We start from the raw sequence: 27,950 nt of genomic DNA on the forward strand, positions 1-27,950 counted from the left end.
TAAAAGAAGCCCATCATATAGATCTTTGTGTGTGTATGTGTCCTTGAGTCTTTGTTTGTCATCGTCTCCCTCCCCCTCCCCCAGTTGACAACAGGTGTTGGTGTGTTTACATCCCCATAACTTAACAGTTTGGCAAAAAGACCCTTATAGAATAAGCACCAGGCTTGACAAAATATAAGTATTGAGATCATTTCAACTAAAAGTTCTTCAAGGCGGTGCCCCAGCTTGGCCACTGTCTAATGACTGAAACAAAGAAAAGATAAAAAGATGAAAGATCCAGTTAATTAAAACACTGAATGTGTACATTAACAAAGACTTAATTGAGTGGTTCACAGGTTTGCCCTACTAGACACATGTTCCAACCCACTGATGGCATTTTAGCCAGACCTGATACTTTATAGCATAATAGGTGTCCCTCAATACACCTATTTGTTTCTGAATGAAGGAGTTGTTGCAAAATTTTGTCCTCTTTGTTAGATTTCTGATAAAAATTTGATGCTGTACTACTAATGTCATGACCAACCAACAAAACTTGTGTTGCTCCCACAACAACAACAACAACAACTACTACTACTACTTCTACATTAATGGTAGAGAACTTGTGTGTTTGCAAGAAAACTTAACCCATCTGTCTATCACATCTTAACACTGATGGATATCTCATAAGCATCCCAACCAACTTAAAGGTGTATAAGTAGGTACGTGTGTGGTGTGTGTGTGTGTGTGTGTGTGTGTGTGTTTAGCGTAGTGACCCCCTTTCCTCGACTGATTCACCCCAGATGTTCGCATTCTACTTCCTGTTTACCCAGAGACATATCTAGCTTTTTCACTCAAATATCTCATTGGCACATTATGCATGTCCTGCTTGCTTCTTTTACACACTTCCTTCATAAACATTTCACCTCCACCCCTTCCCTACTTAAGCATACACACACACACACACACACATATATATATATATATATCCCAGCAAGCATTTGCTGTAAATATCTGACTAGCCAATAACACTATGTCCTGTTTCCTTCCAGCTCATAATGTTGGTTCCAGCACTTCCTGAATAAACATGCCTGTCTATTCATCTGTCTATCTATCAGTTTGTCTGTCTCTCCATCTATGTATCTCTGTCTATTTGTCTGATTGTCTGTCTATCATCTATCTATCTATTTATCTGGTTATCTCTCTATCTATTTGCCCGGCTGTTGGTCTCTCTTCCTACTTGTCTATCAGTGAGTAAAACGTCCTGTCCACTAAACACACACATGATAAGATCTCCTGGTCTATTAAGGTTGTGAAACTCCATTTGTCCAACTGAAATTACCCACACAATTGTAGACAAAAACTCCTTCTTTGGCAGTATTCAAAATTGAAAAAGAAATAGTAAAACAAGGAAGCTAAACTCCAATAAACTCACTTGATAAAAATTTTGAGGCAATATAGTAGATATTATATGATTCTGTGTTACCAAAAACAGCAATGCATTATCTCTGTGGTCTCGAAACTTCATTGTCTGTGTTGTCTCAAAACCTACCTACCGGCATTTCATCCATTTTTACATTTCAGTATAAATAACTCCAGTTTCTAGGTTTATGTAACCATAAGTGCAGATACACATTATTGTTATTATTATCATTTTGTTTTGCTTTTTATTTATTTTTATCAAGGTCCACCACGATGGTCATCTAAAAAGGCCCCAATCAGACTTGTGGCACGTCCACCAAGTTCTTGGGTCCAGTTGAAATGTCCGGCTATTGGGAACCCTAAGCCCAACATAACGTGGTATAAGTCTGGTAAACTTTTCAAAGAGGGCCAAATGAAACAGGTAAGATGGAAAGATTTTAAAAAACTTTATTTTTTACCCCAAACTCAAGTGCCCTCCACCCCCACTTCCCATGCACCCATCTAGCAATTATTTAGACATGTAGCCTAAACCCCAACCTTAATCCATCCCTTAATCCTAATCCTAAAACCTTGACCTAACTTTAAACCCTAAACTAATTCAGATCATTTCACAGTGTAGGCTATGGATACTGTGGCAGATCACATGCCAAAATAGCACCAACATTCTGTGGTATTTTCAGCAGTGGTATCCTCTGGTATCCAGGCACAGCACACTTGAATGGTTTAGAAGTTCACATTGTGGTTTGAGGGAAATTTACTTAGCTGCTGTTTCCAGCAGCCTGGGGAAACATGTACAGGTTACGAAATGGATTTTTTTTTTTTTTTTGGATAGCTGGTCACTCATCTTGTTGCTAAACCATTGATCAAAGGAGGAGATAAAAGTGAGACCTGTTGGCCTAATTGTCAGCCAGTTAGACTGATAAAAAAAACCTTTTGCATTTTAGTTATTCAGCTATTAATGTATTTATATTTATTTGTTCAGGCAAGAAAATGGACGCTAACGATCAAGGATGTTGTTCCAGAAGATGCTGGGAATTACACATGCATTGTGAGCAATGAAGAGGGATCAATCCGCTGGACCTATGAACTCAAGATTGTTCGTTAGTATTCTGGTATATGTTCTTAATCTGGTGTGGTTGTATTGTGTGTGTGTTTGTGATATTGTGAGCTAGAGATTACTGAGAGTGGGGTTAAGGAGAGAGAGAAATACAAGGCGAGAAAGAAATAAGGTCAACCAACACATTGAAATGTAACTCTCTTTTTGAAAAGTCTTCCCTGGTGAAATACCCAATTAACCAGTTTCTATATGAAAATTTAAATTAAATAAATTTAATTGAAATAATTGGATATCGAAACGGCTGTAGGACTGGAATTTCAATAAATGGATTTAAATATCTATAAATAAATAAACTGATATCTGCATGTGAATTCCTCTATTTTCTCCTTTTTCTTATTCATATATAGATATTTACATACAGAGAGAGAGACACACACACAGACTATGATTTGATAAATGCATGCACTTTTGCTGAGTTGATCACTGATTAAAAAAAAATTAAATTAAATTTAAAAATTATTAAAAAAAGAAAAAAATTGTTTATGTTGTAGAGCGGGTGCCACATGCTCCCTTCATTGATGGACCAAAGAACCAAACGGTAACGTACGGGGAGACAGCCAAGTTTATGTGTAAAGTGATGATAAGTGATCTTCATCCGCACCTGCAGTGGCTCAGGCATTACGAAGTGAACGGCACCTACCAAACAGAAAATGGGGATCCGTTTGTCCGGGTCATCAAGGTACGCTTTCATTACTAACATTTACATGTGAGTGTGTGTATGTGTGTATCAACACCTGACACATGGTACAGGTAGTACCTGTTCAGATAATGTCGTCTTGAGAGAGTGAGCTAATGTGCAATACAAACATTTGATCATTATAAACAAATCATTTGTGCAGGTCATTCAGCAGAAGCTGAACACTCATTTGTTATCTTCGATGGAAGAGTCCATCATATATATATATATATATAGATATATATATACATATATATAGGGAGAGTTTACGGAAAAAAACAAAAGACAAAGACAGGTGGTGTACAAAACAAACAGATGTATTAGTATAATGCTCAGGAATAGAAAAAGTCCTTTACATTTTGAGCCTACACTCTTCTACCGAAAGGGACACAGAAAAAAGACAAGGAGAGAAAAAAAAATGTGTGGCTATCGATCTATGATGGCGACTATATATATATATATACATATATATATATATATAGTTGAAATTTACAGTTAAACAAAAGACGAAGACAGGTGTATGAACAACAAGCAAGTGTATTAGTTTGACGCTCGGGAAAAATGAAGTCTTTCGTGTTTCAAGCCTATGCTCTTTGTCAGAAAGGAATAAGAGGAAATAAACAGAATGCACACACGCATACAGTGTCATATGGTGGAATACTCGACTGCTTCCACTGTCAGAATTCAATGAATAGTATGTAGTTCCTTTCATTAAATGACAGGAACATCATTGAAATCCATATAAAATTCGTGTGTGTGTAGGTACAGGTTTGGCTGTGTGGCAAGTAGCTTGCTTCCCAACCACACAGTTCTGGGTTCAGTCCCACTGCATGGCACCTTGGACAAGTGTCTTTTACTGTAGCCTCAAGCCAACTAAAGCCTTCTAAGTGGATTTGGTAGATGGAAACTGAAAGAAGCCCATTATGCAAATATCTGTGTGTCTGTGGTTGTCCCCCACCACTGTTTGACAGTTGGTGTTTATGTCCCTGTCACTTAGCAGTTTGTTGAAATGACAATAGAGTAAGTACCAGGCTTAAAAAATAAGTTCTGGGGTTTGTTTATTCAACTAAAATCTCGTCAATGCAGTGCCCCAGCATGGCCACAGTCTTAACAAGTAAAAGATAGAAGATAGACACACACACACATTCATCATCATTTAACGTCCGTTTTCCATGCTGGCATGGGTCAAACAGTTTGACTGAGGTCTGGAGAGCCCACAGCTGCACCAGGCTCCAATCTGATCTGGCAAGGATTCTACAGCTGGATGCTAACACCAACCACTCTGAGAGTAGGTGCTCTTTACGTGCCACTGGCACAGGAGCCAGCCAGGCGGGCCTGGCATCAATCATATATATATATATATATATTTGTGTATGTGTGTACCCATGTGCACATACACCTATCTGCTAAATTCCAGATTTGGTTGGGTGGGGGCAGGACTTTTCCCTCAGCTTTCTTTTGAAAACCTACTTTTCTTTCTCCATCTCCATATTTCTGGTAAGTTCTTTCTTTTACTAGGCCTCGTGCTGACCATTTTTAACAACTGAAGCAAAATGAAAGTAAAAATATATCAAATGTTTCTTCTGTGTATTTTCCCTCTTTTTTTTTTTTTTCCTTTTTTTCTTCATAAATCTTTTAGGGTTCCAAGGTTCCATTTCTGGGTTGGATGTTTTGGATATTACAGTACCCAGAGGGCACTTCATCTAATTCTGTCTTTTTTATTTGTTTTTTCTTTCTTTCTATTTCTCCTGTCTATTTGACTTTATATATAACAGATCTATTTCATATCTTTCTCTTTTTCTCTTCACACATCAGTACATTTTAATACATATATATAACATATATCACTAAATGTTATATATATATATATATATATACATACATACACACACACACACACACACACACACACACACACATACAACAAACCTATAAATATCACAAAATCTAATATATATATTCTAAAGAAGGAGAAAAAATAGAAAGCTTTTGACAATGCAGAAAGTTTCACAAAACCATTATGTTTTGGGCACAAAGGCCCATCTTCAAATTTGAATGGATTAACGGAACCTGTTTATCTGGGCATTTCCCAGAATCATTTTGTTCTGAAGATGGGCCTTTGCACCTGAAATATAAAGATTTTGTGAAACTTTACGCAGTCAGAAGCTTTTAATTTTCTCTCTTTTTGTTCCTTCTTCAATATTATAATGCTTCAAGCTAACTACAACACTCTTATATATATAATATATATATATATATATATATATATATATATATATATATATATATATATATATATATATAAATTTTTAATCTGTAGAAAAGTTACAAAAGTGACTTCAACGCTCAAGGCCTGAGTGTTTCGTGTGTGTATATAACTGTATGTGTGCTAATATATTGAATCAAAGGAGATTGTGTTAAATCCTTTCTCTTGAGTGGGTATGATTGTATAATTTTTTAAAATCTAGTTCCAAGCAACAGCAGCAACTTTTGTTGTTGATTACTGTATATATAATTATTATTTTTGGATCCAATATTTGATTTTGAGGTAATGGTTCTATAGTGCTAGGTGGCTCCTCCCTCCAATTGAATCTATCATTACACATAATAAATATAATTTCTTGCTTTTGGTACCAACTGACCCTGATTCTGTAGTTCATTAAGTGATCTAAATTTAAAATGTCCATCAAAATTCCATGCTAATTTATGCTCTGAGCTGCAGTTTGATAATGACAAAGTTATTTTAGTAAATTCTTTATTATTTTCTAAAACAATTAGCAATATCCTAATAAAAGGGTGAGACCATTTGTCTGTAACACAAGCCCTGTTGTTGAAGGGTTTAACTTCAATCAGATGGTTGTGAGTTGAGGCCCTTTGGTTTTCATACCAGTTATATAATGAGTGGTACCACAATCATCGTCATCATCATTTAACATCCGTTTTCCATGCTGTCATGGGTTGGATAGTTTGACTGAAAACTGGTAAGATGGGGAGCTGCACCAGGTTCCAATCTGATTTGGCATGGTTTCTATGGCTGGATGCCTTTCCTAATGCCAACCACTCCAAGAGTGTAGTGTGTGCTTTTTACATGCTACCAACATTGGCCACCAGTTACATGCTTACCAACATTGACCACGATGACGATCTTACTTCATTTGACAGTTTTCTTCAAGTACAGCATATAACCAAAGGTCTCAGTCACTTATCACTGCCTCTGTGAGGCTCGGCATTCAAAGGATGCTTTTTATGTGCCACCAACACAGGTGCCAATTACGCGACACTGGCATTGGCCATGTCTACGATTTCACTTGGCTTGATGGGTCTTAATTAAATCCACTTAATAAATTTGTTCCTCGTATCCACAATAAATTATTACCATATACAATCACAGTTGAAAAAAAATTTTGTTCTGTTATCTAGATCTAAAAGGTTTTTTGTTTATTTTGTTTTAAATATCTTAATTAAGTATTCTAATTGATTTAGTAATCTCTGATTAGATAGGCTAGAATGGAATTTGTAATTGAAAGATCAATTATAAATGAATTTGATACTATTTCTTAATTGGACTTTAGTGTATACACTCTACTGCCCCAACCAACAGAATGAACCAGGATCATTAGTCTGTCTCTAGAAGGACTGAACATCTACTATTGTGAGGAACTCACTCTAGTGAGCCTTTCCTCCTGATCTCCCTACCCCCCACTTCAATTTCTTTCTCTCTCTCAGTAGTACCATTATCTCAAACTCTCGGATTATTAGATTAGAAAGATTTAAGACTAACTCCAACATACTTCTATATAGTGTTTCACTTTGCATAACAACACTCACTATTTTAATTAAATTTAATCAGATTCTATTTCTTTTTCTTTCTTCTATTTTGTTTTGTCTCATTATTATTATTATTATTATCATTATTATTATTATTATTATTATTATTATTATTATTTAAAATATTGCTTCTTAAAAGTGCATGACACAGTTTTAATATTTCTGTTATAATTTTCATTTTGTAAATAGTTTATATATATCGTGTGTATATATATATATATTTATATACATACATACATAAATATATGTATTATATGTGTATATTTGTATATTTAATTCCTCTTTTTAAATGATAAAAGAATTATCTTAGCAAGGAAGCATCAGAAAAGTAGGGTAAAAAAAATCTCAATGGCACAACATGGTGCCATGTTTCTTATATGATTAATTCATCATCATTATCATCATTTAACGTCCGCTTTCCATGCTAGCATGGGTTAGACGCACTAATTAAGTATTGGGGTCTTCTATAGTTTCAGTTAGTCATGCTTAGGAATCCAGCCTGAAAATTGAATGACAGTTGTTTCTGCTAAGACCCTATGGACAGCACTGGTTTAAAGCCAGTTCTGCCTGGGCAGAGAATGCGTTGATGAATTAAACCTTTTTATTGTTTAACTCTTTCAAGCTGGGTGGTACAGATGAAGTACCACTTATTTATATCAGTTCAAATGAGCAGTGGTACATAATTCATACTGAAACTTTAAAATGTTTTCACTGCATTGTCAGAAAACGTACCTCTTCATCTATCCACCAATCAGAAGCTACCCTTTCATCTGGCAACAATTTCTGTGACACAAATGGAATATTTTATTCAGTTGAATCCATTTTGTGCCAAAGGTCAGTCAGCCAAAAAACAAGAGTACGAATTTTTGCTATAAATTTTTGCCCGTCTAGAGTTTTTTTGTTTTGCCTATCTCATGTCTGAAAGACTTCCACACGATTCTTTTTATCTTTTTGCGGGACAAGCAGATTTATTCCTATTTAACTGTGATATTTATTTTCTACGAAATGAGTGCCTGGCGACATCTGACAGGCCGAAGACCTATTTACAAACAGTATGTCAGCAATTATTTTGACTTATAGTAAAACATTAAAACTTTCATATGAGCTTTCAAATTTTAGCATGTCATTGTGGTCAATGCTAGAGGCCTAAGCCGTCAGTGCTTTTTGGTTGTGACTGGCATACTACACAAAGAATAAAGCATCGATCTTCAGCTTTTGTAGAGTAAAGGGGCCCACTGGCAAGTCTTTAATTGGTTCCCGGCACATCTTAGCACTGGCCCTACTGTTGGAAGCGGTACCTGAAAACTCTACCACCCACAATCTTTCTTGGAATAGTGGGCGGAGGTGGATGGATGAAAGTTTTTTTGTTTTGTTCTATAGTTTGTTAATCCTAATTCTCTGAACTTCTGATGATACATATCCCAGCTGTGATCATCCAGTCTTGTTACATGGTTCGGACTTTGTTGTACAAAGTGTTCTTCCTTTTTAGGTTGATCACACTACTTTCGTTTCTCTTTTGTAAGTGGAATGAGACTTTCTTTCTTTTGGCAATTTCACTGACGCCAAACACAGGGAAGTGGAAAAGAAAAAATTATATTCAAGAGGGAAAGATTGGTGATTCATAAGTGAAGGAGGAATTAAATATTTCAATAGGACTATATACATATACATTATATATATATATAGATATATACATATATGTGTGTGTATATAGGTATATAATATACATTATATATATATATATATATATATATAATATGTATGTATGCATGCATACGCTTATACATGTATGCATATGCTTTTACATGTATATCATACATATATAAGTACACAAACACTATCTTTAGTCTTTTTAAGCTATTTATTTTGAATTTTTATGAGTTCAAAACATTTCATTTTTGTTCTTTTTTGTTGTAATTTTTACAGAACCGTAAGGTATAGTATTTTATTTTAATTCAAATTTTTTTTTTTTTCCTGGACTGTTTCTATTTAATTTTTTAAAAAATCAACATTTGGAAACAAAAAAAAAAGCCAAAACAACACAGAACTCTCTCTCTCTCTCTCTCTCTCTCATTTCCAGTGCATTTAATGTTAGTGTGTTTTTTTTTTCATTTTTGCATTGTGTTTTAATGCCCTTTCTCACTGGTGCCAATATGATTGCTAGGGGACCCACCAGAACTACTCAGACCACCCCCATTGACACACATACACACACCTTTTTTTGTTGTTTTTCTTCTGATTGTCTTTGTTGTCGTTGTTGTTGTTTCACCACATGTTCTGTTCCCCATTGCCATGACCATCACCACAAAACTCATCTCCCACCTTCATCATCATCATCCTTATTATCACTAACATTGCTTGCTCAGGGTGGAGTTTTTCATTTCTCTTCTCTTTACCTTGCGCTTCAGCAAACTAGATCTGACAGCAGTCAATATATATATATATATATAATATATATATATATATATATATATATATATATATATATATTATATATATATATATATGTATGTATGTATGCATATATATACATATATATATATATATATATACACATATATACATACATATGTATATATATATATATGTATGTATATATATATATAACATATATATATATATATATTATTATATATATATATATATATATATATTATATATATATATATATATATATATATATATATAATCTTAAAACTTAACATTTTTATGAATTTCTTACATAAAACTAATCTGATTAACCCTCTCATGAAAACAAAACATTCAGCGCGCGCACGCACACACGTACATTCCACTTGCACATAGACATATACATGTCTATGCTTATGTATTTTTACATGTATACACACTTTAGCGCCTTAATTAAGTCTGGATTAATCAAAATGTTTCATGTAAGCAAATATTTAACGTTCTTTACTAGAACTGCTAATATACATAGATATGTAATAAATCCATACCTGTTTATATAAGCAGATTTTATTATATGTGTATCTATATGTATGTGTGTGTATATATATATATTGTGTTTAATTCTTGTTGATATCTCTTTATGTCTGTCGTCTCTCTCTCTCTGTCTCTCTCTCTCTCTCTCTCTCTCTCTCTCCTCTCTCTCTCTCCTCCCATCCTGCTCTTGATATCTTGTCGCTGGCCAGCACAATCTTGGTGTTATCGCATTAAAATGTTTACCTCTAACAAAGATCTATAAAATCTGAAGGTGGTGGGGTGGCAGAGAGGGTGGGGGTGAAATTGGAACAGATGATGCTATATGTTGAGTTATGATACCAGTGGTATGGTATCTCCTTACCACTCTGGAAGTTAGGTTCACATATTGGATCAGCGGTTTTCAACCAGGGTTCCGCCTGTACAGTCCAGGTGTTCCGCAAGAAGTTACAAAACTGCTAAAATCGTCAGTAATTTTTAATTCTCCTGTGCAGATATGTGTGCATAAGACTATTAAATTATTGCACAGGGGTTCCTCGAGCCAGTGGAATGTTTCCTTGGGGTTCCCCTCCAGCAAAAAGTTTGAAAAGCACTGGATTGGATAAATAACTAAAGACTCAGTAACTTTGAAGTAGTCAAGCTGGACTGTAATTGCTGATAGATTATGCTTCACATGCTGCATGCTGTGTGTGCATCGGTGAGGTCAGTTTTGTCCAGATTGAGATACAATCTTTCACATTTAACCTTTTAGCATTTAGATTATTCTGTCGAATGTGACGGTTATTAGTTAGCTTCAAGATGTTGATGATGTAATTGCTTATTTTAAGAATGGCATTGTTGAGTAAGTATGAGAGGTGGAATCTGGCTGGTTTGAACATGAAACAGGGAGAATATTTGGACTAGATATGGCCAGTTTAACCCTTTGGCAGTTAATCCGGCCATATCCGACCAAAATATTCTACCTGTTATATGTTCAAACCAGCCAGATTCCGCCTCTTGCACCTGCCCTACAATGTCATTTAAAAAATAAACAATCACATCATCAAAATTACCAAACTACAAGACAATGCAGGATTAATTCAAAATGATGCGAATGGATAAGCTTTTGACAAAGAAATCTGAAGGATAAAAGGATTAATGCTGAACAAAATGACGGCACAACCACAGCTCTTAGGCATAAAAAACAAATCAACAGCTAATTGATATTTATCTAATGATAGTTATATGGATCGTGATGATGATGATGCCATCAGATAAGGAAGACTCCACCTGCGTTCTCGATACGTAGGTAATATTATCTTAAGATTTAAGCTCTGTATTTTTTTTTTTAAGTATTGTTTCGACGGTACAGGTTCTGATCGTCCAAGCGCTCTTGAGTTCACTCTGTACTTATTGCTAGTCTGTATTCAGTATTTGAAATGCCAAATATCAAAGAACTCTGTAAATATTAACAACTTTGATAATTCCTCAAATTCTCCTCTCTCTCTCACCCCCCCTCCTCATTTTGGAAATTATGAGGGGCAGTGCCTGTGGACTCTACCTCCTCGACCCTGCCAGGACTAGTAGACAGAGAAGATGGATTCATGCCAACCTGGCTAAGATCACCTCTGGTTCTATGAAATAAATTTCCTGTTCAGAGTAATTTTAATTTAAACCTTCCATCAAAATTCCATGTTAATTTGTTCCAAACAGCATCTTAATATCAACAAAGTTATTCTACTAAATTCTTTGTTCTCAAAATTAATTGAAACGACGACAGTTTGTCTCAACAGAGATATAGTAACAGAGCCGTTCATGGCAACAGAATGTGCCCAAAAGTAACAGATAATTTTGCATAGCAAAAGAGTTTTCCTGGGTTTCATCTAGTGACAGGAGTGAAAATGGTTTATTTTATACTACACAGGAACTATAATTTTGATATTTTTTGTCTTTTTTTTTTATCCTTCTAGAAAGCTGCATAAATTAATGTAATTAATTATAGAATACAAATATCAAATAATCAATTAATTAGATCTTGTTACAACCGTATAAACCCCTTCTGTGCACAGTTATATACTCAGCACTCAACATCATTTGATCTTTTTGTTTCTTTTCTTCTTGAATTCTTCGATCACGTTAAATAATATTCTACACCATCTGACTTAAGATTGCAGAACTAAACACAAATCAAAATTATTGAACACATAAAACACATATATATATATATATATATATATATATATATATATATATATATATATATATATATAATATATATAATATATATATGTCCTATGTGTTTTTTTTATTTTCATTGCTTTTTTTCTAACTTATTTTTTCTCTTGTTTCTATCCTACTGATGAAACTTTTTTCTTTAGAAGACCATGAAACTATTTTTTTCCTCCCATTTCCTCAAAATTTCTCTAATTATTGTGAAGCTTCTATTTTATCTTCATTTGTGTTTCTTAAATTTGTTTCTTTCTGTGTTTGTGTGTTTCAATCTATCGTATTAATCAATTCATTTTCTTTCTTTCAACATCTTAACGACAGCTTCCAATGTATCTGGCTTCACCCTAATAGCCACACTAATAACCAACTACAAACATAGAGCATAGGGGCTAGCTCTTGCTTTTAGCATCATCATATTCTTATAAATTTCAAAGTTGACATGATAGAATGAGTTAAGGAATTTTTTTCCTAAAACTGAGTAGTGAGCACAGTGTTGACTGAATATTATTATTGTAATTATAATACCTGCTTGAGGAAAGAAATCTACAAATCATTCTAGGCATTAATTCAAAGCTGCTCAAATGAATTAAATTGCAATATGCAATTTCCTTTTGGCATCTGCTGAATGTTATTTCACCAGACATTCCATGTCTAGATATGCCAGCATTAAATGAACACACACATATTTTATTTGTGGATTAACACTGCTACCAATGGTTTTATGCAGTGCATTTCCACAATTTTCTTCAAGTGTTCTACTTAAGAATATTGGTAGCAGAGTTAATTTCACAAATAAAGAATATATTTATCTTCCAGATCCTGTCTTGAGCATATACTCACACTATTTGCCACTATCATGCTTGTGTGTATATGCACACACACACACACACACACACACACATATACACAAGGTCAATATTAATTAGATTTTAACTAAATACTAGTAACAGTAATATTGCCAAGTTATATTTCTCCTGTGCTGCAGTACAGTTATTGCAGCTAAATCTACTATTTAATTACTATAGCTTACTTTAATATTAATTACTTAGATTTTAGCTAATTGCTAGTAAACTTAATATTGCTAAGTTATCTCTCCAGTAATCCATCACAATCTCATTACTATTCTGCTGTTCCTTCTATTTGTTTTATTGTTTCTCCACATGACTTCTCTGTGTGTTTCAAACTCTTCATCCACCTCCATCTTGTGGTGTTCCTTTATATTCTGGAATTGTGTGGATCACTTGATGTACTACACTTGCCACTACTATTACTACTACTGTTACCACTATTGTTCATTTCACTCCCTGAACCGCCACCCCCATAACAAATTGTTTCTGTCTGATCTGCACCTTTCAACATATTTACTTACGCACACTCACGTACGTATACATATATATAAGTATATGTTGACTTATACACATATATATGCACACATAAATATATATATATATAAATATATAATATGTGTGTGTATATATATGAGTGTATATAATATATTTATATACATGTATATATATAATCATCATCATCATAATATATTATACATATATGCATTATATATACATACATATATATGCATACATATATATATATATGCATACATATATATATATATATTAATATATATATATATATGCATACATACATATATATATATATATAATATATATATATATATATATATATATATATATATATATATATATCCATCCTCACACACATTCATACACGACCCTTGTTTTAATGTGGTCTGTATTCTTGTTCTGGTGAAACTTGGCATGAGTAGTGGAAGGGAGTCGAGAAGCTACCAAATCGAGACAGTTCTCACACCATTTGTGAAAGACACTTCCCTATTTATTTACTGATAATTTATCATTTTACTGACACCCCCCCCCCTTATCTCCACTCCCTATGCTAATATTGTCTTGGGGGTGCTTTGATGCATAAGTAGGTCTTCTCCGTTTAACCTAACCTGCTAAATTTAAAGGTTTTGATTTCAGATTTTTTTTTTTTAAATATACCTTGTGCCAAAATTTAAAACCAATGTTTTAATAAATATGAGGCAGCAAGCAGGCAAAATTGTTGGTACACTGGGTGAAATGCTTAGCAGCATTTTGATATTCTGAGTTCAAATACCGCCGAGGCCAACTTTGTCTTTTGACCTTTTGGGGCTCAGTAAAATAAAATATCATTTAGGCACTGGAGTAACTGATTTATGCAGCACCCCTTACCCTTAACTTGCTGGCCTTGTGCCAAAATTTGAAAACAATATTTTGATAAATTTTTAAATATTAAAAGAATATATATTTAAAAAAATATCAAATACTTTTTTTTCTAAAAAATAGCAAAAAGTGTCTTTGAAAAATTTGTGAGAACTGTGCTGCCTTGGTTTTTTTTTTTTTTTTTTTTTTTTCGTTGACTCCCATCCATGCTCTCTATAATTAATAATAATAATTATTATTATAATGAATTTGTCTTGTCAAGGAATGCCTTTGCTGCATCCTAGCAGCTCTAGTAGTGTTCTGCAGTCTGATATGGCGTGGAATGCAGACAGACGTCATGTAAATGCATTGATTTCTTTTTCTTTTCTTTTTTTCTTCAAGATTAAACAACTTTTTTTTTCATCTCCAGTTTTTTTTATTACTTTTTTTTAAATTCATATTTGTATGTTTGCTGCCTTTTCTAAAAAATATATTTCTTTTCTTCTTTCTTTGAATCAAAACTTAATTCTTTTCTCTTGATTTTTTTTTTTTTTTTTTCTTATCTCCTTCTACTCCCAAATATAAGCGATGCATTTTTTGCAGTCTCTGCAAACTCTGTCCTCTGATGTCTTTCCAATTTTGCATCAACTCAACAATTTGTCCTGTTTTTATTATCATTATTATGTTTTTATTATTATTATTATTACTATTACGATTTCTTGCTGCTAACTCTTGCTGACTTTTCCCTCCAAATTCTCTGAAATCAATCTCACCATGATACACGTGTGTTAAAAAAAAAACCCAAAGAAATAATAATTAATTATAAATTGATCGTCTATTGATCATGCCTGAAGTATTCTACTCCTGCTGCCCATCATCCTTAACTAATATAAATATATTCTTCATCTTCTTTTATATGTATGTGTATGTTTCTATGTGTATATGTATGTGTGTATGCTTCTTTGTGTATATGTGTTGAGAGGTCTTTTTTCTTAATTGTTGATTACAATGTATTTAATACAACCAAAGACCATCCTTCTCACTCACTCTCTCTCTCATTCCCTCTCTATCCCTCCCTCCCTCCCTCTCCTTTATAGTTATCTCTGTATGGTGGTAATGCATTGTTCTTTACTTCCAAGTCAACAGTGATTGAACAAGCCTATTGTCCAAGTTGTTCCAGCCACGACTCTCCCAGACTACATTGTACATAACATTTTTAAGGCAGTATGTTCTGATTTGAGAAAGATTTGGATGCTATTTCTAGCATGTTGAGAAATCATGCAGAGACACCCTCATTTGACACGTACTTTTTAGCATTTGCACATAACCTGCTAGAAATAGCAACCAAAATTCTCACATCATATAAAAAAAAAACCCTTCAGTCATGAATGACCATGGAGCTGCACCCAGAAAATTCCCCTCCAAGCCACAAGTCTGGGCAAGGTTGTTTATGGAAGACCATTAGTTGCACATGCATACCAGCCTCCCCTCTCCACACTACTGCCCAATGTTATCCAAGAAGAAGGCAAAGGCAAAGGCCAATGCAGCTTGGCGCCAGTGATGTTGCAACTTATTTCTACAGCTGAGTGAACTGGTGCAACATGAACTAAAGAGCAACACACAGCTTGGTCCAGGAATTGAACTCACTGTCTTGTGACTGTGAGCCTGACACTCTAATCTCTGAACCAAGTGCCTTCACTTCACATCATCTTAAAAACTGGAGGGCACATTGCATTATGTGGATGCTCAATGCAATGTGCTCTAAAAAAAAGATGAGGCAATTAATGCTTGAACACCTTTGATCATAGATCTACAATAACCTGACTGGAATATTGCTCTTTCTATATTGTCCTATTCAAGGCGGTGAGCTGGCAGAAACGTTAGCACGTCGGGCAAAATGCATAGCCGTATTTCGTCTGTCATTACATTCCGAGTTCAAATTCCGCCGAGGTCAACTTTGCCTTTCATCCTTTCGGGGGTCGATAAATTAAGTACAAGCTACGCACTGGGGTCGATGTAATCAACTTAATCCCTTTGTCTGTCCTTGTTTGTCCCCTCTGTGTTTAGCCCCTTGTGGGTAGTAAAGAAATATATATTGTCCTATCTCTGTTTCTGTCACCTACTCCTTATCTGTGTATTTGTCACCTCCTTCCCTTCCTCTCCTTTCTATGTTTCTCACTCTCTTGCTCTTATTTAATTCCTTCCTCTCTATATATTAGTTTCTCTCTCTCTCTTTCTCAAACACACACACACATTCCCTCTCTTGTCTCTCTTCTGCATGTGTAGTACATTAACCAAAAATGACTGAATGAATGAGCTGGTGATATGGGCTATTACTGGTAGTCGACCGCATGATGTAGCAGAATGGAATTTGGACAAATAGACTTACTGATATTATTTTTTTTTTATTCTTCATTCACTTGTTTTTGTTTATTATTGTTATTGCTGTTGTTGTTGTTGTTTATAATTGTTATTGTTACTGGTGGTGAAATACAATCTATATTTATTTGTCTCAGCATATGTGATCATTGCATGCCATTGTGGTGATGATGGCTTTAGCAATCAACCGTTCCTGCTTTCAATAACTCTTTGTGATATTCTGAAGGTTTACAAATTCAAATCCGGTTGCCTTGTGTCTAACCAAAAACTGGATTATTTGAAGAAATTTCTCATCCTATGCAAAATGAAAGCTTTAATTTTATAACACTTGTTTTCAATATTTCAAATGTGACTTTCTTGTGGGAAGAAAATGGACAAAATTGAAATCTTGGGGACAAGTTTCAAAGAATTTTTTTCTTTTTTTTTTTTTTAAACATTATTGCATGCAGGCAATTATAATATCCAGCAATAGTTGCAGATTTATTGGCATCTGAAATGTGTGGATATGTTTATGTTCATTCATCCACAACTGTTTGGCAACCAGTGTTGGTTTGTTTATGCCCCCTGTAACTGAGGACTTCAGTAAAAAAGGGAACTGATACACTAAGTACCAGTCTTTAAAAAGATAAGTGCTGGGGTCAGTTTATTCGACTAAAACCCTTCAAGGCTGTGCTCCATCATGGCCACACTCAAGTGACTAAAACTAGTAAAAGATAAGATATCCTGAACAGAGGTTGTGGGGTGCCTTACCAAAAACTTAACTTTGTTGTTGCCTTGAGAAAATATTCTGGGCACACATCATAAAGTGGTTGGCAGTAGGAAAGGTATCTAGTTGTAGAAACCAAACTAAACAGTACATTCAAACCCCAGCAGTGGCTCCCAATAAGAAATGGCTCAGGCTGTGACAACCTGTCCAAGACACACCAACATACAAAGCAGATACGAAATTATATATATATATATATATACTAACATGGTGAGCTTGCAGAAATGTTAGCATGGTGGGTGAAATGCTTAGCGGCATTTTGTCTGTCTTTATGTTCTGAGCTCAAATTCCGCCGAGGTCAACTTTGCCTGTCATCCTTTCGGGGTCAATAAATTAAGTACCAGTTGTGAATTGGAGTTGACCTAACGACTGACCTCCTCTCCAAAAATTTCGGACCTTGCGCCTAGAGAAGAAAAGTATATATATATATATATATATATATATATATATATATATAGGCGCAGGAGTGGCTGTGTGGTAAGTAGCTTGCTAACCAACCACATGGTTCCGGGTTCAGTCCCACTGCGTGGCACTTTGGGCAAGTGTCTTCTACTATAGCCTCGGGCCGACCAATGCCTTGTGAGTGGATTTGGTAGACGGAAACTGAAAGAAGCCCGTCGTATATATGTATATATATATACGTGTGTGTGTTTGTGTGAATGTGCTTGTCCCCCTAGCATTGCTTGACAACCGATGCTGGTGTGTTTATGTCCCCGTTACCTAGCGGTTCGGCAAAAGAGACCGATAGAATAAGTACTGGGCTTACAAAAGAATAAGTCCGGGGTCGAGTTGCTCGATTTAAGGCGGTGCTCCAGCATGGCCGCAGTCAAATGACTGAAACAAGTAAAAGAGTAAAAGAGTAAAAGAGTATATATTGTTATACCTTGGGAGGGTCACTATGCCAATAGTAAATTCAATTTCACTTCTTTATTATAAGTCAATTGGTTACATATTTAACCCTTTCGTTACCAACCCGGCTGAAACCGGCTCTGGCTCTTTAGTACAAATGTCTGGTTTTCAAAAGTTCTGAATTAAAACCTTCCACCAAACCTTAGTCACAATTTATGTCCCTAACTCTAGCTTAATGATAACGATGTTATTTTACTTAATTCTTTGTTATATTTAACATAATTGGAAGAAACACTGAGCATCTCAAAATAAATTCAGTAATGAAAGGGTTAACCAACTAACTAATCAATTGCTTGTAAAAGCCAAGTACAAAAAGGATGTATGTATCTGTATATATATAAAATGTGCTCTTGAATCAAAGATCAAGGAGACCAAAATCCAAAGAGGTCTCAATATGAGAAATTTGGATGAACTATAGACCAAATAATTTTGTTTAGCAAATTTATTGTTTTGGCAAAGAGTCTATGCAAATTCAGCTTTTGACCACCAGCCATATTCTTGCTTTCAAACTGGAAAAAGACCAATAAATAAATTTTTGTCTGCATATTGGTATCTTAAGTGTCTAGAATTAAGCAAAAATATATTTATTTCATTTGAAATTATAATGAGAAAAAAGACAAAATTGGTTAAGCTTTTAGCCAGAGATATTCTAGTTATCTGGAGACATTCCAAGCTACAACCAAATCATTATAGAATTGGTGCTGGCATAGTTTTGATTTGTCATTTCTAAAATTATTCCTGCAATGCATGATGATGATGATAATATTGGATATAATGGAACTGGATTGCCATGGTTACAGATTGTAAGGAAAGTGACAGTTTTTAAGAGATGTTTGGGGTTTTTTGTTTTGTTTTTTGTTTTTGTTTTTTTCATTAAGGTGTTAAATTCTCACCCTGCCCTTCATAATTATAGGTTAAGTTCCTGGTAAACCGTGTCCAGTTCACTGTATTTTGACTCCAGTTGTTCCAGACATAGTGAAGGCACGTGACTCAGTGGTTAGAGTGTCAGGCTCACAATCGTGAAATAATGAGTTCGATTCCCACCCTGGGCTGTGTGTTGTGTTCTTGAGTAACACACTTTATTTCACGTTGCTCCGGTTCACTCAGCTGTGGAAATGAGTTGCGACATCACTGGTGCCAAGCTGTATCAACCTTTGCCTTTCCCTTGGATAACATTGGTGGCATGGAGAGGAGAGGCTGGTATGCATGGGCGACTGCTGGTCTTCCATAAAACAACCTTGCCTGGGCTTGTACCTCAGAGGGGAGCTTTCTAAGTGCAATCCATAGTCATTCATAACCAAAAGGGGTCTTTTTGTTCCAAACATGATTGTCTATTTACTCCCCAAACTTACAGGCCTTGTGCTTATAATAAAACAAAAATTATTAATTATTACTGTGAAGTTAACAAGCTGACAACATCATTAGCTTGCTGGACAGAATGCTTAACCAATAGATTAAGTACCCATTGAGCTCTTGAGTTGATGAAACTGGCTGCATTCCTCCCCCAAAATTTCAGGCCTTATGCCTATGGTGGAAGAATTATTATTACCATTATTATTTGATGCCCTTAGCCCTTTCGATATCAACCTGGCTGAAACTACCTCTGGCTCTGTAGTACAGATGTCTTGTTTACAAAAGTTCTGAATAAAAATCTTCCGCCAAACCTTAGTCACAATTTATGTTCCTGACACTAGCTTAATGATAATGAGGTCATTTTATTAAATTCTTTGTTATATTTAAAATTAATTGAAGGAAGCAGAGCATCTCAACAGAAATATGGTAACAAAAGGGTTAAGGTGACAAACTGGGAGAATCATTTGTATGACAAAACGCTTAGCAGTATTTCTTCTGGGTTTTACCACCACCAAAGTCAACTTTGCCGTTCATTCTTTGGGTGAGGTGATAAAATAGGTACCAGTTGAGCACTGGGATCAATCTGATTAACCTGCTCCCTATCCCAGAATTGCTAGCATCATGCTTATAGTAGAAAGGGTTATTTGAATCCCTTTTTTAAAATATTGTTGGTGGTCATACATTCTCCTTTCCCCTCCTACCCCATAATTTCCTGGAGACAATTTTTGTTACCGTAACAGGAGTTTTGTTAATGTAAGGGGCAACATCAGAAACTATATATCTCTATGTCTTAAACTTATTACCAGGAGTATCTTTAGGGGTTAGGTGGAAGGTGAGAATTTTTAGTTTGTGCAATATTGCTGTTGTTATTGTTGTTTTGTCTCTCCTCATTTCACCCACCCACCCTCCAATGCATAAAAAATATAAACAGCTAAGGGTTTTGTTTTTTACAGCTCTAATTTCACATACCTTTATATTTCCTCCTCCCACCCCCCTCAGCAAAAACAAGACACCTTTCCCCCTCCCCCCACCTACCACCCAAACTGTAACTTCACTTAATTTCATGTCTGCCTGATAACAGCTTTAATAAGATTATCATGTAAAGCAATTCCTTGGGACATTAAACATTCCCACGAGGCCATCGCCATCGGTACCACCCTACTCTCATCCACCCAACCAACCAACCCCTCTCCTCTCTCAACCCCACCCACCCCACCACCACCACACACGCATAATCTTTCACTTGATAAATTAGATTGGGGGGTAAACTTATCTCATCATACCTCCAGGTAGATGGGGGTGGGGTGGACAAGCGGGTACTTACTATAAAGTAAGAGCAATCAGATATGTAATGTACATGATGAATGTGTGTGTGTATATATACGCACACATACATATGTGTGTATGTATGTAAGATATGTGTTATATATTCAATGCAGAGAGATTTCTCCTTCCCCCACCCCCAGCCTATCAGCCACTCCCAATCTATCACCCAAAGGACCATTATCTGTTACGCATGTTTTATCCTACTTAACATAACATTTTTTGTATTATTTCTCTCATTTGTATAAATACATACATATGTACATGTATGTGTGTGTGTGTATATACATATATATATATATATGTATGTATGTATATATATGTATATATGTCTAATTTTTGAATCTAAGCATGTTTTCCCCACCTATTGCCAATATATATTTTTTTCCTTTCTGTTAAAGGTCATGTTTTCTTTATTATAATTATTATTATTTCAAGCAGGAAATCTTCCATAAATCGCCGCCGGTCCCAGGTGGACGTTAAACTATTTGGCTATTAATGTTTAATAATGAATAATAATTGATTAATTAATTGTTCTCCAATTATTGACAGTACTGCTCTATATACATATATGCATACATATATATTATATATATATATATATATATATATATATATATATATATAGCAATACTATCTATTTACCAATAGTTTGTGGTATTTGGTTTTATCCCCCTTACATTTCTGAGTTCAAATTTCATCAACGTTGATTTCCTTTTTCATTCTTTTGGGATATAAGTTTAAAGTATCATTGATGTACCAAGACTGATTAATTCACTTTACGCCTCTCCCCCTTAAATGTTTTCACCCTTGTATCTCCATTACAAATATCATTGTCATTTTTACCACTACTACTGCTAAATTTACATTCATTAATCAAAAATAGAAGTGCTTTTTTGTTAATCATTTAACATATCGGGGTGGGGAGGACGAAACAATAAAAATAATTTATATTTGTTGTTAGATTTTTTTATAAATAATATTTGGTAAATTAAATATTTATAAAATGTAAAAATAATTTTTTTTCTATATTGTTTGTTCAAACATATTTGTTATATATTATATGTATATATATATGTATGTTTATTTTATTTTATGAATCATTGGTTTCTTGATGCAAGTTTTCTTAAATCTTAACTCATTTTTCCCTTCGAAAGCATCACGTACCATTTCGGTCATTCGTTCTTTTGCATGACTCTCTCTTTCCTCCGTCTACATGTTTCTGTTTTCTGCATGTATTTATGTATGTATGTTACTATATGTGTGTGTGTTTATCCATATGGGAAGTATACAAATGCACACACATGCATGCACACACATGCATACATACATACATCTCAAAAACAAAAACATGGTGATGATTTGGAATGTCGTAGATCTGATGTATTATGGCCCGAAGTCTCTTTCAATCATTCCTCTCATTCTTCTTATTATTATAACATTTTTCTTCTTCCTCTCTTCTTAAAATTAATCTTTGGAATGTCATTAACAAAAAGTAGTTTGAAATCAGCAACATATAAGGCATTTTATTTTATCAATCCTATTATTTTTTAAACTTGATATTATACCGTGTCTGCATTGTAATTCAGTGGAATTCAACACTTATTAGATACATTAACATGTAAAGACTTTTGTTTTTCTCCTCCTCCTCTTCTCTCTCCCACTCTGCTTCTCTTTATGTTGGTAAGATTTTAAAAGTTCGATCCTTCGACTTTAGTACATGCGGTTGGTAAGTATAGTTATTTCAAACATAGTCTGTCTAAATCTCTTCTCTTCATCTCTATCTTTTCTCTATAAATTAAATCCCAGGTTTTTGTTTATATATGTGCCCTTTAAGATCAGCGGTTCTCAACCAGGGTCCATATAAAATTTTATTTTATAAGCTATAAATTGGTAATATTTCTACAATACACAAAATATTTCAATTTTTTTTTTATTCAGTTCCTAATAATATTTAATTATAAAAATATAATGGTACCTTTTTGTTTTCATGTTTATTAAATGTCCATGAAGTTCCAGTAGAGTAAAATTGGAACCAAAGGGGTCCATAGGCAAAAAAAAAAAAAATGGTTGAGAATCACTGCTCTAGATTTTTGCTGAAAATGTTAAGGAATTTTGTCAACCACTTTAGGGTACTCTTGTAGTTAGAATATGGATAAGAATAGGGATTTTTGCAGAAATTCATTTACGTATGTTTTGAGTAAGGTACTATTGGTTTTTCAAATATAGAAAACTTTCTTTTTAAATGCATGTACACATGTGTACATGCATTCGTGTTTTCCAAGATTTAGTCTGGAGTTAGTATCTTTGGTCATAAACCATGTGGTCCCAGGGTTGATCTCACAGCACCATTCCTTGTGCAAGTGTTTTATACAATAGCATCAAACAGACCCAGTACCATACAAGTGAAAATTTGGGAGACAAACTGCAGATACAGATGGGGATGGAGGGAGGATGTATCAGTTTTTGGTCGCAAAATTATTGATCCTTTGTTCTGCTGTTCTACTTTTAGTGTAGTTATTTGATTTCATCTGCATGTTCTGAATTCAGAGTCAATGAAATAAGTACCAGTTGAATACTGGGGGGGGGGGTCAATGTAATCAACTAGCTCCCCCTCCCCACAAAAATTTCAGATTTGGTACCTATAGTAGAAAGGATGATGATTATTATTATTATTATTATTATTATTATTATTATTATTATCAAAGGTAGTGAGCTGGCAGAATCGTTAGCACACCAGGTGAAATGCTTAGTGGTATTTTGTTTACTGTTACGTTCTGAGTTAAAATTCCACCGGTGTCAACTTTGCCTTTCATCCTTTCAGGGTCAATTAAATAAGTACCTGTTATAATCAACTTAATCCCTTCCTCCAAATTTGAGGCCTTGTGCTTCCAGTAGAAAGGATTATTATTATTATTATATTTTAAGTTTCGTCGAAGTTGACTTTACTTTTCATCCTTTTGGGGTTAATATAAAATAAGTACCAGTTGAACACTGGGGTCGATGTAATCAACTCATCCCCTCCTCCAAAACTGCTGCCCTTGTGACAAAATTTGGAACATTATTATTATTTTATCATGGTCAATATTGCCCTTCATCCTTTCGGGGTCAACCAAGCTGTCGAGCTAGCAAAATCGTTTGCTCATTAGACAAAATGCCTTGCAGCATTTCTTCCAACCCTTTATGTTCTGAGTTCAAATCCTGTTGAGGTCAACTTTGCTTTTTCATCCAGTGAAAATTTTGTAGAATATCCCGAATGGAAACCAGGAAGACCTAGATTGATCTGTTTTCTCATTTTATGTCTTGTTAGGTCCTCTTATTTTCTTCTTGTTTTATCTCCAGAACAGTTATGTCCATTCTGATTTTCTAAGGGGTCTAAATTGTTTGTTTTTTTGTTTTTTCTTTTGAGAGCAAGAATAGGTTACTATTTCTAACAAGCCACTAAGAGAATCCTCCATTATTACATTAGTTTGGTTTAATTAATAAATTCATGAGTTTCTTTGGAGTGAATTAACAGGTGTTATTACTAAGAATGTGACAGTGTTAACGATAACAATAACATTATTATCATCAATGGTAGTCGATTCATTGCAGGTTACTAGTCGCCCTTCCTTTGTTGGTAATTACTTGCAAGTTAATTACTGGTGAACTTTTTTGTTGTTGTTGTTGGTACCTGTCTTCCAGTGAAGTTAAGAGAAAATTTTAAATACTTAATCAATGTTTCCACAGTGGTAATAATCTTGTTAATAGATGCATAATAGAAACATCATCTATATTTCCACAGTGATAATCTTGTCACTATTTCCGCATTGATAATCTGCTATTTCCATAATGATAATTCCTCCTGTAGTGATAATTTTGTCACTAATTCCACAATGGTAATTATTAACATGGTGATAATCTTGTTGATGTTTTCACCATGATAATCTTTTGTCAGTTTCTCTTAAGTGGTAAAATTATGAAGATTTCTACTGTGGTAATAATAGTGTTAATATTTCCACAATAAAAATTCCATTTATTTCACTTAGAACTTTCTTCGGTTTTGTGAATATTTCTTCTGTCTTGACTTTAGGTTCTGAGTTCAAATTCCAACAAGGTTCACTTTGCCTTTCATCCTTTTAGGGTTGATAAAATAAGGACCAGTTGAACACTGGGGGTCAACAAAACTGACTTGCTCCCTCCCCCAAACATACTGGCCTTTCTTCTATCTCTCTTCCCCCTTGTTCACTCTTCTCTCTCTCTTCTTCCAACCACCATTTGTGTGGACCAGTTGTCCCAATGTTTTGAGGCATACAAACCCCACCCATTATAAACTGTGCTTCATGTATTACATGTGAACATATTCTGTTGTAGCAATCCGGGCTGAATATCTCCAATCCTGAGGTGCTTTATCTTCCCAATGTCACTTACGAGGATAGTGGTTGGTATACGTGTGTTGCATCGAACTCCATTGGTGTCACATACCAGAGTGCCTGGCTTGCTGTTGTCGAGCCTCCAGACAGTAAGTAACCGTTCACTCTTTTGTTGCTGTTTAACCATTTTAATACCAGCCTACCCGAAACCACCCCTTGGTTGTATGACACAAAACTCCTGTTTTAGAATTATCTTAAATTGAAAGTTTCCATCAAAATTTTGTGTTAATTTATGTCCCAAGCCCCAGCTTAAAAGTGACAAAGTTATTTTACTAAATTCTTTATCATTTTCAAAAAATTAAACTGTATTTCACCAAAAATATGGCAATGAAATGGTTAACCCCAAGTCAGCTCCTGACTGAACAAACCATTGTCGTCATCGTTTAGCATCTGCTTTCCCTGCTGACATGGGTTAGATGGTTTGGCAGCATGGAAAGCACGCGCTAAATGATGATGATGGTTTGTTCAATCAGGAGCTGACCTTAGGGGTGGAGGATTACCCTTCTTTTGTTACCATATTTTGGGTGAAATATAGTTAATTCATCATCATCATCATCATTGTTTAATGTCCGCTTTCCATGCTAGCATGGGTTGGACGATTTTGAGGGCTGGCAAACCAGATGGTTGCACCAGTCTCCAATCTTGATTTGGCAGAGTTTCTACAGCTGGATGCCCTTCCTAATGCCAACCGCTCCGAGAGTGTAGTGGGTGCTTTTTACGTGCCACCTGCACAGGGGCCAGTCAGGCGGTACTGGCAAAGACCTCGCTTGAATCCTTTTACACATGCCACCATTCTGAAAATAATAAAGTATTTAGAAGAATAACTTTGTCACTATTTGTAAAATCATGTGAATAAATAAACATTACATTCGGCTGAATAATTTAAAAGCTAATGGGTTAAACTGCCTGTTTTCCATTTGTTCTTCAGCTTCCAGCCAACCAAACCAGTTAGCCGTTTCTCAAGACACATCAAAATCTCACTTACACATCTTGGTTGGTGTCATTGTGACATTTCTCTTCATTCTAATTTCCATTTTAATTATCGTCTGTCTGAGACGTAAAAGCAGCATCACGGAGGCACCGACTACAAGAAACGTGTCATCGTTATGAAACCTGTAAGTTTTTGTCTTCGCTTTTACACCGTTTCTTTCAATCATTTCTGAAAATAATGAAATGTACAGAAAGCCATCACTAAACCATATTCTCCTCATTTTTAGAATGACTTATATTACCAGAAAAATCCACAGAACGTCATGCAGCCACTTGTGCCTCAAGTCCGAATTGAAGGTCCCAGACGGCGCCTGTCTTCAGAGTTGACCACTATGTCTGAATATGAGATTCCTTTGGATAAAAATTGGGAATTTTCTCCTGATCGGTGAGTCTCCAAGATTTCTGTACTGCTTTCATTATACTGTTCTATACTATATTTCTGTATTTCAGCTTAACTCTCTTTCTCTCTCTCTCTCTCTCTCTCTCTCTCTCTCTCTCTCTCTCTCTCTCTCTCTCTCTCTCTCTCTCTCTCTCCTCTCTCTCTCTCTCCTCTCTCTCTCTCTCTCTCTCTCTCTCTCTCTGTGTTATCTTCATTTCACTGGATTGATATTAGCCCTAAAACACCATTTGCTTATAGCATCCCACAGAGGTCACCAGCAACACTCTGCCTGGCAAGTGAAAGGCTTCTGGGGTGTTCAGGCTCGATCAGAGGATCTCAAACTAGTTGTATCAAGGGCCAGTTTTGCCTTTCATCATTTTGGGGACAATAAAAAAAAACAAAGTGCCAGTGTTAGGACGGTAGGTTAGTAGAACTGTCAGAGCATCAGGCAAAATGCCATGCAGTATCTTTTTGTTATAATGTGAATCTTTGTCCACTTAAATGCTATTGTCAGCACTGTAATAGTCTTGTCGCCACTATTATGTTGTGGTGGTATTCTGCATCTTATTATCTTTGACTCATCTATCGTGCTATCACTGATAGCTCCACAAGACAATGACTTTAAGATGTCTACCTTGACATAACTCGAACTTGTATATATATCATATACCTGTCACTGACTCCAGCTGAGAACTCATACAACAACTCTACTACTACTGACCTCCTACAATGACTGACTGTCTGACTTTATAGTGGCTGGTTCATACCACTTTGTCATGTGAGATGGAGTATACCATTTTCACAACACTTTTTCAGCTCTGAATGTTCTGAGTTCAAGCCCCACCTCATCACTGAAAAGCAGTGATACAGCTATCAGGAGTTATGACCAACATATAGTGTCAGCAAGTTGATAATCCAGTGCAAATATTGGGTTTTCCAAATAATCCAATCACAGTTAATTGCCACCACCATATTTACTGAAATTATTTATATGAAAATCTTAACAGGCATGCTTGGGTAGTAAGAAGCTTGCTTCCCAACCACATGGTTCTGGGTTCAGTCCCACTACAT

General features: G+C 35.0%; 1 protein-coding gene across 1 annotated transcript in view; it reads left to right on the plus strand.

The window, feature by feature from the left end:
• The window catches only part of LOC115223176 (fibroblast growth factor receptor 2-like), a 159,596-nt gene that overhangs the window by 107,649 nt on the left and 23,997 nt on the right, over positions 1 to 27,950 (plus strand). Inside the window, 8 exon segments of the mRNA XM_029793621.2 lie at positions 1,662 to 1,819; positions 2,381 to 2,498; positions 3,007 to 3,194; positions 8,946 to 8,954; positions 25,452 to 25,599; positions 26,439 to 26,569; positions 26,572 to 26,625; positions 26,728 to 26,885. Of these exon segments, the coding sequence (XP_029649481.1) occupies positions 1,662 to 1,819; positions 2,381 to 2,498; positions 3,007 to 3,194; positions 8,946 to 8,954; positions 25,452 to 25,599; positions 26,439 to 26,569; positions 26,572 to 26,625; positions 26,728 to 26,885 (964 nt within the window).

This window comes from Octopus sinensis, linkage group LG22, assembly GCF_006345805.1.
Source record: "Octopus sinensis linkage group LG22, ASM634580v1, whole genome shotgun sequence".
NCBI lineage: Eukaryota > Metazoa > Mollusca > Cephalopoda > Octopoda > Octopodidae > Octopus > Octopus sinensis.